The sequence below is a fragment of the Mercenaria mercenaria genome, chromosome 13 (assembly GCF_021730395.1).
Source record: "Mercenaria mercenaria strain notata chromosome 13, MADL_Memer_1, whole genome shotgun sequence".
Lineage (NCBI taxonomy): Eukaryota > Metazoa > Mollusca > Bivalvia > Venerida > Veneridae > Mercenaria > Mercenaria mercenaria.
Window position 1 is genome coordinate 6,853,199 of NC_069373.1, and position 14,046 is coordinate 6,867,244.

A 14,046-nucleotide genomic window follows, 5' to 3' on the forward strand; every position below is an offset into this window, starting at 1 on the left:
ATGGCAGCTCTGATTATGTGTTATAAGGTGTACAATACGAATACTTTGAATACATAAACTATAACCTCTTATGTAATGTTTATATACAGCATAATCATATTCCACCTGAAACATGACCCATGACTGTTGAAAAAAAACAAGAAGAAGACAACTATAGCTGTAAATCACTCATCAGAAGTGCACAGTTCAAACAGGTATAAAAATATGCATGGATTTTCCAATGACTGCCTTCAATAATTTTGAAATCGGGCCAATTTAGTAGCAGGTCGCCCAAGTAATGTAATTTCAAAATTCAACCTGCAGTTAAAGAGATTTCTGTAAAAGATTACTGTGAAATCATTAATATTTGTGGGGGGCTAATTTTTGTGGATTTCGTGGTTGTCTCAACCCGTGAAATTCACAGATACTTGGGGTTTGGACCCCCACATACGCCATTCTCCTCCGCCCCTGGTTAAGTTTAGCCAATATTTTTTAGCATTTTACCATGTATTGAGCATAGGTGACGATCATAAAATGCATTTTGTAACATTTCAGCGTGTTTTTTAAAAAAGAAGTATTTTACCATCAATGCTCTCAATATTACAAGATATGAAACATCACACAAACACTAGGGAAACAATAGCCAGTTAAACTTTTAAATAAACCCCTACCAATGAATCACTGGTATCAATCGTCAGACCTGTTACCATTCTGTCAAATGACACCGGTCCCGACAACTGTCATTTGTATTCCGACGAGAATCAATAAATAATATAAATCAATCAATCTAAATTCTATGGAACACTTCCTTGCGAATTGATCCCTGCTTTGAACTGCGCATATCGTTGCCGGGTACCAAAATTGATACCGTTTCGACTACATTATACCGGATTATCGCTTCAGCACGTGTTACACATGGTTTGTTTACATAAAGAAGTGATGATCTGGTTTAACATAGCCTAAGAGTATCAATTTTGGTACCCGGTTTATGACATGCACTACACAAAGCGAGGGTCCAGTGCAAGCAAGTGTTCCCATTGTTCGTGTGATGTTTCATATCTTGTAATATTGAGAGCATTGATGGTAAAAATACATTTTTTAAAAACACGCTGAAATGTTACAAAATGCGTTTTATTATCGTCACCTACGCTCAATACATGGTAAAATTCTAAAATATATTGGCTAAACTTAACCAGGGGCGGAGGAGAATGGGGTGTGTGGAGGTCCGAACCCCAAGTGTCTGTGGTGAAATTTAATCCCAATGAACAAATAAAATTCCCATTCATTTTATATTCAAAAGTTGAAATCCACAAATTCATATTCCCATGAAATTGCTGTTTTGACCAAAACCACGAAATTTCTTGCCCACGAAATTAAATGATTTTACAGTATTCTTCTTCTTGCACTTGTGGCCTTGTTATCTGACAAATTTGATTTCTTTAACAATCTTGGTAAACAGTCAACCAAGGAGCATTTCAGTAAAACAAGCACATTTCCATCAAAATCATTTCTATGAAATAACTTCAAAAGCAGTTCTACAGAAGATTTAGTTTGAAGATTTGTCTATTTTCAGCTTTGGTGGCCCCTGCAGTCAAATAGAATTGTTTGAACAACTTTAGTAGGAGATCACCCAAGGGACAATACATGCAAAATTTTATCAACTTCCACCATATGATTTCAGAGGAGGTATGTTAACAGGCCAGGTACCGTGAGTGATTACATGAGCACCTCGAGTATGTTGTGCTCTGATGAGCTAAAACTCAAAAGCATTACCAGTCATGCTATAAAAATACATTACCATCATGTAAGCATTTCCTATTCAAGCAATTTATTTTTATGTGTCATAGTCCAGGACCTTCTATGTATTAATTATACTAGAGAATTTTAGTCAAAGCCATGTTTGTATTATCAACATTGTGTATTTTGTTGATATGAATAATAACTGCTGGACATAAGGAACTAGATTAAAATGAATGCATGCATCCAAACACACACACATGCACACACATACAAACAGAAATTTTACTACCACCCCTCCTACCGTGAACTGATATACATAGAACTAATTTTCTTACAGACATCACCACCCCCATCCCAACTTCCCTACTCCTAACCACTGAACTAATAGGGGATGAAAATCCCCAAGATGGTAGCGTCTGTATATAGTTATTCGTCTTTGTTGTGTGCATATACTGTGGCAATTTTTCGATGTTTTCCGGTTCCGGTTTATGTACTCAACGCAGACTGGTTGTCTGCAAGAACATCCGAGCACCCCGAATCAGTCACAGAAATTCGTAAACCGCGCCAACATGATTCTTTTTACTTCTTCTTTGTAATGAAAACTGTACATGCAATTGAAAAATACTTTTAAAACAGTAAGGAAGTGTAAAGGCCGTCAAGTTTCCACGTGGAGTGTAAACAAACAATAAAATCCTAAAGCCAATGCGAGAATGCGGTGCATGACGTCACCGTCTCAGTTTCCCGTAAATTTTGCAAAGTATGATATTCGCTATAAAAGGTATGATGACACTAAATGTAAACTGTTTAGAGCGAAGTTTTAATTCTTTTGAGTGTTGAATATTTCTTCGTAAGCAGATATATAAAAGATAAATCCCCATGCTAGGCAGCGCCTTAATTCATATTATTCACACAACAAATTTACTAAAAGATATCACTTATCCTTCCCTATTGAACTGAGTTTCAAATAAATTTGCCCACCCTCTCTTCCCCCATTTCCTCTGAACTAATAACAAATTTACTAAGATACTAGACGCCCTTCCCCTGAACTCAAGTTCACACAACAAATTAACAAACAGACATTACTCCACCCCTCCTCCCCGTTCTCCCTATACTGAGGTTTACACAAGAACAGACATGACACCCCCTTCCGCTAAACTATAAAGAATATGATATCATTAAGTGTTCATTTCTGCTAAAACTTGTATCAATAATGTGAATGTGTTTTAGCGCTATAGCATAAAGATTTTATCTTAGGGCCATAGTACAAGGATCTTATCTTATGTGTAAGAAAGGGTTTTCCCAAACCCGAGCGAAAACGCGGAATAGAAAACCCGAGTGCTAGCGAGGCTTTTTATGCATGCTGTCCTGAGGGTTGGGAAAACACCTGTCTTGCCAAGGCAGACACGTTAGATCATTTTTCTTGCCTACCACTAATATCACTGCAACATTTTCCAAGATTTTGTAAATTAAAAATCGCTCTACTATGATGTCATAATAAGACATCAAATCATGACATCAGTTTGCACATGTGTAGCTTCCCTAGAGGAAAGATTAAGGTAATTTCCTACACCGATGACCTTGTCTTTCCCCACAAGGCGGCAAGAAATATACTATACATGTGCCTTCTGCCAAACATGCATAAATAAAAATGTGTTTTTATAGCATGTGCTATCCTTGTCAACACATGCTTACTCAACCGTTAAACAATAACAGCAATCATATGCATATAACTGCAAACACTAATTAAACTTTGAATTTGAAATAATGCACAGAAAGGACCAGCTCCATACAATGAGATCTGTTGTTTGTCAGAGGAACTATGCAAATTAAATATTAGAAGAATTAGTAGTGTGATTGTATAAAATACAATTATTAGCTGTGATTGATAATACCTTGAATAATAGTTACATTTCTTTCTCATTGACATTGACATAGTAGTGGCATATTAAATATTACAACACAAGATTATAGATAACTGCATGCGACTGTGGTATCAAAAGTGCTCAACATGCACAATGACCAAGTAGAAACTGTCAGGTCATTCACCTTAAATACACCTCTTTCACAGAATATGGTATATTTCACTGTAACAACATCTTATACAAAGAAAGCAATAAATATATACGATAAAGCCACAGTACTGGTATTTCCAGTAATTCTGCAAGCAAAAGCACCATTAACAAAGGTTGAAATGTTTCTAAAATCTGTTAACTTTTTTGTTTTCTTGTGTATTCCTCAAGTCCCAGTGTTGTTTTTAAAAGATTGTTTAAAACCATATTTGAAGCACACCCCATACCCTTAGAACTGGTAATGTTAGTACTTTCTGCTCACCTGAATGTGTTTTAAAGTTGTAGAAAAGCTGTCCAATTTGATGAAATGGTTTATCACTACCATCCCAGACTGATGAAATGGTTTATATTTACCATGCCAATTTGATGAAATGGTTTATCACTACCATCTCAGACTGATGAAATGGTTTATATTTACCATGCCAATTTGATGAAATGGTTTATCACTACCATCTCAGACTGATGAAATGGTTTATATTTACCATGCCAATTTGATGAAATGGTTTATTACCCCAGATTACCGATCTCAATTCCCAATTTGAAGGTTTATCACCCCAGATTACCTATCTCAATTCCCAATTTTCACACAATATCACACAAAATATTATATTTAAACTGTGACTACTGTTTACTGGAAACACCATAAAAGACTTTGAAGTACAAACTGTCAATCCACCATAAAGCATATATAGTGAACATCGATATATAACATGAACAACATAGTTACCTCATCAGCAGCCCCATCCTACAAGCAAATTTCCATAAGCATTGCAAGTACTAGTCCACAAACTCAAAATATAACATAATTCTGATTTCATGATATGATTTTTAATATAGAACCTTTTCTTTTATCAGCAATAACACAAGAGAAATGGATTTCTTTTCATATGTCATCATAGTGGCAAATGTGTCTAATATCAGAAAATTGTTTACATGTATTTTTTTTCAATTGCTTAATTTTAATTAAACAATTAACTAAAGTTAGAAAATGTCTACAAAAATTCAGTGCATGCTCCCAAAATCTAGTGATCAGCAAACTGAAACATCTTTGCATTAAGTTTACTTTTGAGAGTTTGGAGTAAAAAATATATAAGTGCTAGTTGAATTCATATAATTTTGTTCCAACTGAAGTTCTAAAATGAGTTTCGTGAGGAAAACAGGTTACAATAACATTTGAGCTACCCTTTCCTGTTCAAATTATTTTAGAGTTCTTTTCCAATAATAATCCATATCTATACATGAAATCTAAAGCAAAATTTGCTAATATCTATTCTATTTAAAAGAAACACTAAACTAGATATGTGTCCATAGCACACTGGTGCCCCTCACTTCCTTTCACTGCACCATACAGTGTTACTTGTTCACAATGCAAGACTAAGTAAACTCATGGTTGGGAATATACATCACCAGTATGGATACTAAGAGGAGGGATTAAATCCCAAATAAAACACCAGATGCACAACTTCCAATACTGAACAACATTCCTATTAAGTTTCATGACTTCAGGTCAAATATTTTTTGTGATGCATGTACCACAAACATATAGCCTTTATGCATATCTATTTTGGCAAAGTCAAGGGCCATAACTCTGGGCTAGCGATAAGAAATCCCAAACAAAATGTCAGGTGCACATACTGATTAACATTCCAATAATGTTTCATGACCCCAGGACAAATAATTTTTAAGATATGTATGACACAACCTTTTAGACCTTTTTATGCATATTTTTCACTCAATCAAGGGCAATAACTCTGGTCTGGCTAAGTGAAATCCCTTACAAGATCCAAGGTGCACAGCAGACAGACATACAGACTCCCCTCACCCCACTCCCCACAAAAAAAAAAATAAACAAGAGGGTCATGATGACCCTGGATCGCTCACCCGAGTAATATGAGCTACATGTTTCAAATGTCAAACTGATGATTTTTAGAAATTTTTTGGAAGATTTTCCAATGTACAATCAAGTAACCCCTGGGGCGGGGCCAATTTTACCCCGGGGGTCATGATTTGAACAAAGTTTGTAGAAGTCTACTAGGCAATGTTACATATCAAATATCTAAGATCTAGGCCTTCTGGTTTATTTTTAGCAAATTTATGAAGATTTCCCTATGTACAATCAAGTAACCCCTGGGGCTGGGTCAATTTGACCCTTGGGGTCAAGAATTGAACAAATTTTGTAGAGGTCCACTAGGCAATGCTACATGTCAAACATCTAAGCTCTAGGCCTTCTGGTTTATTTTTAGAAAATTTTGAAGATTTTTCTATGTACAATCAAGTAACCCCATGGGGCGGGGTCAATTTGACCCCGGGGGTCATGATTTGAATAAATTTTGTAGAAGTCTACTAGGCAATGCTACATATCAAATATCTAAGATCTAGGCCTTCTGGTTTTTTTTTAAGGAAAATTTTTGAAGATTTTCCTATATAAAATCAAGTGACCCCTGGGGCGGGGGTCAATTTTGATCCCGGGGGTCATGATTTGAACACATTTTGTAGCAGTCCACTAGGCAATGCTACATGTCAAATATCTAAGCTCTAGGCCTTCTGGTTTATTTTTAGAAAATTTTGAAGATTTTTGTATGTACAATCAAGTAACCCCATGGGACGGGGTCAATTTGACCCCGGGATCAAGATTTGAACAAATTTTGTAGAAGTCTATTAGGCAATGCTACAAGTCAAATATCTAAGATCTAGGCCTTCTGGTTTATTTTTAGAAAAATTTTGAAGATTTTCCTATATAAAATCAAGTGACCCCTGGGGCGGGGTCAATTTTGATCCCGGGGGTCATGATTTGAACAAATTTTGTAGAGGTCCACTAGGCAATGCTACATGTCAAATATCTAAGCTCTAGGCCTTCTGGTTTATTTTTTAAATTTTTTTGAAGATTTTACTATAGAAATCTATGTAAAATCAAGTGACCCCTGGGGCGGGTTCAATTTTGACCCCGGGGTCATGATTTGAACAATTTTAGTAGAGGTCCACTAGGCAATGCTACATGTCAAATAACTAAGCTCTAGGGCTTCTGGTTTCTGAGAAGAAGATTTTTTAAGATTTTCCTATGTAAAATCAAGTGACCCCTGGGGCGGGATCAATTTTGACCCTGGGGTCATGATTTGAACAAATTTGGTAGAGGTCCATAAGGCAATGCTTCAAACCAAATATCTAAGCTCTAGGGCTTCTGGTTTTTGAGAAGATGATTTTCAAAGTTTTTCCTTTCGGTTGCCATGGCAACCAGAGTTCTGCATGGAATTCAATTCTTTGAACAATTTTTGTAGAGCTTCACCCAATGAACATTCCTGTGAAGTTTGGATGAAATTGGCCTAGCGGTGTATGAGGAGATGTCATTTAAAGTAAAAGTTTACGGACAGACAATGGACGACGGATGCCGGATGGTGAACGATCAGAATAGCTCACCCTGAGCCTTTGGCTCTGGTGAGCTAAAAAAATAGGGAACATAAAAAACATGACTTTTGTCAATTATCATATGAAACTAGAAATATGTCCACTGAACAATAAATGTAAAGACAGGAAAGTGTGTGTCATATGTCTTACTATGATTCATTAAAGCCAAGTTATTTTGAAATCCCACCATGTACAACACAGTTTTCTTCAGGATAAAATATTTAAAAGACCCACACAAATACACACATGGACAAGGATAATGCTATTATGCTCTTCTGCCAATACCACAGCAGGAGCATAAACACTAGCATGATGCTAGAGCAAAATTAACTCAACCACACAGTAAATAAACAAGTAAAAACACGGTACTTGTTAGTGTTAGATCATGTACAAAATGCATCAGCAAGTTTACATTATCACACTGTCAATGTTCTCATATATATGATGCATGTTTCCCTTATAATAAAATCAAAAATGCACACTTGGAAGTTGTACAGATAAATACAATATCATGCACAGGATTGGGTATATTACATTCTCCCATATACATGTACAAACCAGTCTGAGTATAACAAGTAAGCCCCAAATGGCTTCAATTCCTTTTTCAACACTGTATCAAATCTTTTAGCACTGTTTTCAAACACTTTCAAATTTTAACTTTTATTTACTCAACATTTTTCAAAAACGTTATGAGAGTAAATTTTAAACAATTAGCTGTATATGTTTTTAATTGATGTACAATGCAATATAACCCAATCTTCTACATGATTGTCTATATACATACTAAAAGCAATATCTTACTTTTTCCTTGTCTTTTAAAGTTCGGATTTTCTCTGCTGCCTTCTTCTCCTGTTCCAAAATAAAATGTTTTTTTTTATCCCACTGAACAAGCATTAAAAAATGTCTGCATAAGTTTACAAGTTTTTTTTTCAACAACAGGCTTTGTTTATAGTAACAACATTTGATTAAAGATAACACTTTAACTAAGAGGGCAGCATTAAGATCACCCCTCCAAGTACCAAGTCAAAACTGCTTTCAAATGTAAAGACTGAAATAGTTCAAAGACTTCTTCTCAGTTGGGATATAGTATTTATTTTAAACTAAACTAAATACAATCATACATATCTAGCTAATGTTTTGTTAATAACCTCCAAAATCTAAAAAAGAAATGCTACTTCTAAAGCAACGCCTCATAACTACTTTTTTATGAAAAGAACAGGTCCATGATTTAATCTAAGTTTACTAAAACACTGTAATATCTCAGAATGAGATAGACATAAAGAATTACTTACCATTAAAGCATGGAAAGCCATTTTCGTTGCAGTTCCTATAGCATTACATATCTGAGGATAGAATGTAAATAAAACCAATACTTTCTAATATGATAGGAAAAAATACATAAACTTTGAATTTATAAAAAATTAATGAAGTGTTCTAAGTACTTAAAGGCTTGATATACATACAAAACCAAAAATTATCATGATTATTTTATTTGCTAGGACTAAGACCCATCTTGTCAAAGAAAATAGAACACCTACTTCCATCCGCAATTTGTGATATGTTGTGAAGAAAAAGGTATGATGCCAAACAGACATACAATCTTGAACATTTCATTGACATGTTTGCTGTGAAGCTATTGTTAATTGTTTAAATGTTAATTAATAACTTATTACATAAGAGGCTTTAAAATAAGCTAGTAGATCTGATGAAACACAATAATTTTTCAAGAATGTATTTAATGATATCTGAATATTTCTCAGTGGTAACAGCTTAAGTCTGGCAAATGATAGAGAAATTTGGCATAGAGAAGCAAAAATCATTTTATGAATGCATGGCAACTTGTGGGTAAATTTATTAAAATGGCAACATCACTTAAAATCAGCTTGTAATGTGCAGATATTCTGTCTGTGACAGCCTCAAAATGTATAATCCTTAGAGCAAACTTGAGGGAAGTCCATGTGACTGCCTCAAAATGTATAATCATTACAGCAAACTTGAGTAAAGTCCACATGACAGCCTCAAAATGTATAACCATTACAGCAAACTTGAGGGAAGTCCATGTGGATGCCTCAAAATGTATAATCATTACAGCAAACTTGAGTGAAGTCCAACAACAGGTGCTACGAACCAGACCTTCTTCCTGTGACAGCCTCAAAATGTATAATCATTACAACAAACTTGAGGGAAGTCCATTTGACAGCCTCAAAATGTATAATCATTACAGCATGCCAGAGGGAAGTCCATGTGACAGCCTCAAAATGTATAATCATTATAGCAAGCTTAAGGGACGTCCATGATACAGCCTCAAAATGTATAATCATTACAGCAAGCTTGAGTGAAGTCCATGTGACAGCCTCAAAATGTATAATCATTACAGCAAGCTTGAGGGAAGTCCATGTGACAGCCTCAAAATGTATAATCATTACAGCAAGCTTGAGAGAAGTCCATGATACAGCCTCAAAATGTATAATCATTACAGCAAGCTTGAGTGAAGTCTATGTGACAGCCTCAAAATGTATAATCATTACAACAAATTTGAGGGAAGTCCATTTGACAGCCTCAAAATGCATAATCATTATAGCAAAATAGAGGGAAGTCCATGTGACAGCCTCAAAATATATAATCATTACAGCAAACTAGAGGGAAGTCCATGTGACAGCCTCAAAATGTATAATCATTATAGCAAACTAGAGGGAAGTCCATGTGACAGCCTCATAATGTATAATCATTACAACAAATTTGAGGGAAGTCCATTTGACAGCCTCAAAATGCATAATCATTATAGCAAACTAGAGGGAGGTCCATGTGACAGCCTCAAAATCATTATAGCAAACTAGAGGGAAGTCCATGTGACAGCCTCAAAATGTATAATCATTATAGCAAACTTGGGGGAAGTCTATGTGACAGCCTCAATATATATAATCATTACAGCAAACTTGAGGGAAGTCCATGTGACAGCCTCAAAATGTATAATCATTACAGCAAACTAGAGGGAAGTCCATGATACAGCCTCAAAATATATAATCATTACAGCAATCTAGAGGGAAGTCCATGTGATAGCCTCAAAATGTACAATCATTATAGCAAACTAGAGGGAAGTCCATGTGACAGCCTCAAAATATAGAATCATTATAGCAAACTAGAAGGAAGTCCATGTGACAGCCTCAAAATATATAATCATTATAGCAAACTAGAAGGAAGTCCATGTGACCGCCTCAAAATGTATAATCATTATAGCAAACTAGAAGGAAGTCCATGTGACAGCCTCAAAATGTATAATCATTATAGCAAGCTTGAGGGAAGTCCATGTGACAGCCTCAAAATGTATAATCATTATAGCAAACTTGAGGGAAGTCCATGTGACAGCCTCAAAATATATAATCATTACAGCATGCTTGAGGGAAGTCCATTTGACAGCCTCAAAATGTTAATCATTACAGCATGCCAGAGGGAAGTCCATTTGACAGCCTCAAAATGTATAATCATTACAGCATGCCAGAGGGAAGTCCATGTGATAGCCTCAAAATGTATAATCATCATAGCAAACTAGAGGGAAGTCCATGTGACAGCCTCAAAATGTATAATCATTATAGCAAACTAGAGGGAAGTCCATGTGACAGCCTCAAAATGTATAATCATTGTAGCAAACTAGAGGGAAGTCCATGTGACAGCCTCAAAATGTATAATCATTACAGCAAACTAGAGTGCTAGGACCAAGTCTGACCCATCATGTTCAGGAGAAAGTGTTAAAAGATTTTTCTACTTCATTTCTGGCAGACCCAATCTGACTAAAGTACTTGATCTTCTAAATGAAGATCTGAGAATGACCCATTCACATTCGTCTTCTGTATATTTTGGATTTCCAATATTGCTATTTATATTTTGGCAAATCTATTTTTATTTGAACCAATCAGACGACTTGTTTCAACAAGGATTTGGCTGAACCATCAAAATAGCGTCGAAAGTCGAAGAGTAAGAAAAATGTACAGTATGTCCGGGGCTTGAACTTGGGACCCCTCGCTTATAGGGCGAGTGCCCTACCGACTGAGCTAACCGGCTGTCTGATACTTTATGTGACCAAGTCCGTACCATGACGTATGATTTCTCTCATACACGAGGGCGTAGTCGCGATGTGGTCGAGATAAGAATTGTAAATATGAAAAACCCAGGTTAAATATAGATTTACAACATATTGTAATTAAGGCTCTGATTTGCTGGCGGAATGGTCGTCAGAACAAGGCTATCAATAGCTCGTCTTCAGATCCTAAGCATAGCGAAATAGGAGATGTACTTCAGTCAGACTGTGGCAGACCCTACCTTCAGTCAAGCAAACACATTGAAATAAAGTTGAAAAAGGCCCATCAAATGATACTATGGATACATTAAGCAAAGATTTTACAAGTGCTTCATGCGAAGAAATTGTTTTAAGAATTTTCTATTTTCTGCACTGCCAGTTCCTAATAAGCCAAACCATCTGCACAACATAGACAGAGGTTCATGCAAGGATTGAATAAGTTTGGAGAAGATGATTGTCAACATAAGAAACTGTTTGAAGGTGTTTCTTCTTTTAGCTCTGGCAGCCCCTAAAAGAGGTCAGAATCATGTGAACAAAGCTGAACAAAGTTAATGCAAGTATGCTACTGACCAAATTTGGTAAAGTTCCATCAAGTGGTTCACAAGAAGTTGCTTAAGGGCCTTTTTCTGTTTTTTTGCACTGGTAGCCCCTAAAATGAACCAAGCAGAACCTTTTAACAAGTTTGAGAGAGGAGTTTACAAGGATGTTACAAACCAAGTTTGGTAAAAATTCATAAGGTTCATGAGAAGTTGTTGAAAAGTTTTTTCATTTTTAACTCTGGTAGCCCCTAAGAGTGGTCCATGCCAGGATTCAACAGACCAAGATTGGTGAAGATCCATCAAACGATTCATAAGAAATCACTGAAAGATATTTCTGTCTTTAGCTTTGGCCACCACTAAAAGGGCCAAGTTGAGCCATTTGAAGAAGGCAATATGTGTCCAAGTTTGGTGAAGATTCATCAAGTAGTTTATGAGAAGTTGTTTCAAGTTTTTCTATTATCAGTTCTGGCATCCCCTATATGGGGCTAAGCAGAACCATATGAATAAATTTGAATGAGAGAGAACCATACAAGGATGTGACAGACCAAGCCTGGAGAAGATCTATCAAGTGGTTCAAGTCTAAGTATTATTATTATTTGGGTTTTACGGCGCACTAACACAGTATAGGTTACATGGCGCCAAACAGGACTACAAATTTTGGTTTCACATCTCATTTACATCGAAATAAAAACTTGAGGTGTGGAATCAAAATCTGTATACCTGCTGGAATCACTGAGTTACAGCAAAATCAAGTGTTAAGAAAATATTAGTCGCCTCTTACAATCATGCAAGGGTAAGGCAGTGGTTCCAATTCTTTTCATACACAGATCGTCCCAGAACCACATGGGGCTCAAGTCTAAGAGATTGACAAAAACGAAAAAGTATGATTGTTTCTGCAATGTTGACCACGAGTATAGAATTGAGTCGAGAATATATGTGGTATGACCATTTAATGGGGTTAGAAGACATTTAGGATCAGTGGCAGATGACCACAGGAGGGTGGGGATGGGGGAACTCTAAGTGACCATTAATGACAGGTGACTGTTAGCGCAAAATCGGCTACATAGACAAGATGCTCTTGGAACAGATTCGTTTTAAGTTGTCCCCACCCCCTTCCTTTTCCAAAGAAGTATTTGTAAACAATTTTTGAAAGTGAAGACTAAATTATTGCTTAAAGATCCTATCAGATCCCTCCAATGTTTCATCTGTATGTGTTTGACTATATGCCCCCAAAAAGTAGATTTAGCCTACCTCTGCTGCAGACACATTACACTCAAACACATGGCAGGCATATGACCCTTCCCCTTTGTTCCTTGTTATGAAACCAAACAACCTAAATAATGAATAAAATCATTACAATAGTGCACACCTCTACAATCTTGACAATTTTTGAAATAAGATGAATTTGTCTACAGCAAATGATGCTAACAGACTTGCTATAGCAAAATGACTGTGAAAACAAATCTGACCATTTTTGATATATAACCCTCTAAGTGAATGCCGTCTTAATCTTGCACAGTTATCACCAATCAAAACCTCATATTGTGCTAAAACAGTATTAACTTAAAGGCATATCACATATGTAAAATCCACATGTTTACAAAGAAATGGGAACAATTTTACAGTTTTCTCTAGCAAATGTTGAACTTATAAACCAAACAAAGATGTAACCTAGTGAGATATTACCAGGACTGTTTATAACACTGAGTACTCACCTATTATTTTCATGATGAGCTGCCCAGTATGATATGTCTTCTAAGGCAAATTGTACCCTAACTGTGTTGTTTGAAGGTTCTATCAACCTGAAATGTTTAGATTACGAAATACTATACACATAAACACACCCATATAAAGCTTTAGGTACTTTTTCTCCACTGGCTGAACCTACAAACATATTCACTACCGTAATACTACTGGCACAGTTTTGCATTGGCTGAATCTATCAACACACCCACATAATACTACAAGTAAGTTCTGCGCTGGCTGAAACTGTAAACACACCCGCATAATACTGCAGACACATTCTGCACTGGTTGAAACTGTAAATACAACCTCATAATATTGCAGGTACATTCTGCACTGGCTGAAACTGTAAATACAACCTCATAATATTGCAGGTACATTCTGCACTGGCTGAAACTGTAAACAAAACCTAACTAGAAAATGCTTTTGTAAAAAAGCGCATGTCTCCCCCAATGCGAAGTCCTATAGGCAAGAAGTCAATAGGGGTCAGGAGCGAAAG

At 36.0% G+C, this 14,046-nt stretch overlaps 1 protein-coding gene across 4 annotated transcripts in view; it reads right to left on the reverse strand.

Annotated features, from left to right (window-relative positions):
* LOC123529996 (DCC-interacting protein 13-alpha-like) overlaps positions 1 to 14,046 on the reverse strand; it is a 90,719-nt gene that overhangs the window by 13,612 nt on the left and 63,061 nt on the right. For 2 of the 4 annotated variants that reach the window (XM_053521056.1, XM_053521054.1), the window contains 5 exons: positions 13,520 to 13,606; positions 13,056 to 13,137; positions 8,483 to 8,533; positions 7,992 to 8,039; positions 4,516 to 4,533 (listed from right to left, as the gene is read on the reverse strand). In XM_053521056.1, the coding sequence (XP_053377031.1) occupies positions 4,516 to 4,533; positions 7,992 to 8,039; positions 8,483 to 8,533; positions 13,056 to 13,137; positions 13,520 to 13,606 (286 nt within the window). Of the gene's footprint in view, positions 1 to 4,515; positions 4,534 to 7,991; positions 8,040 to 8,482; positions 8,534 to 11,830; positions 11,915 to 13,055; positions 13,138 to 13,519; positions 13,607 to 14,046 lie in introns of those variants that run through there. The other 2 variants (XM_053521055.1, XM_053521057.1) reach the window with 2 other exon arrangements.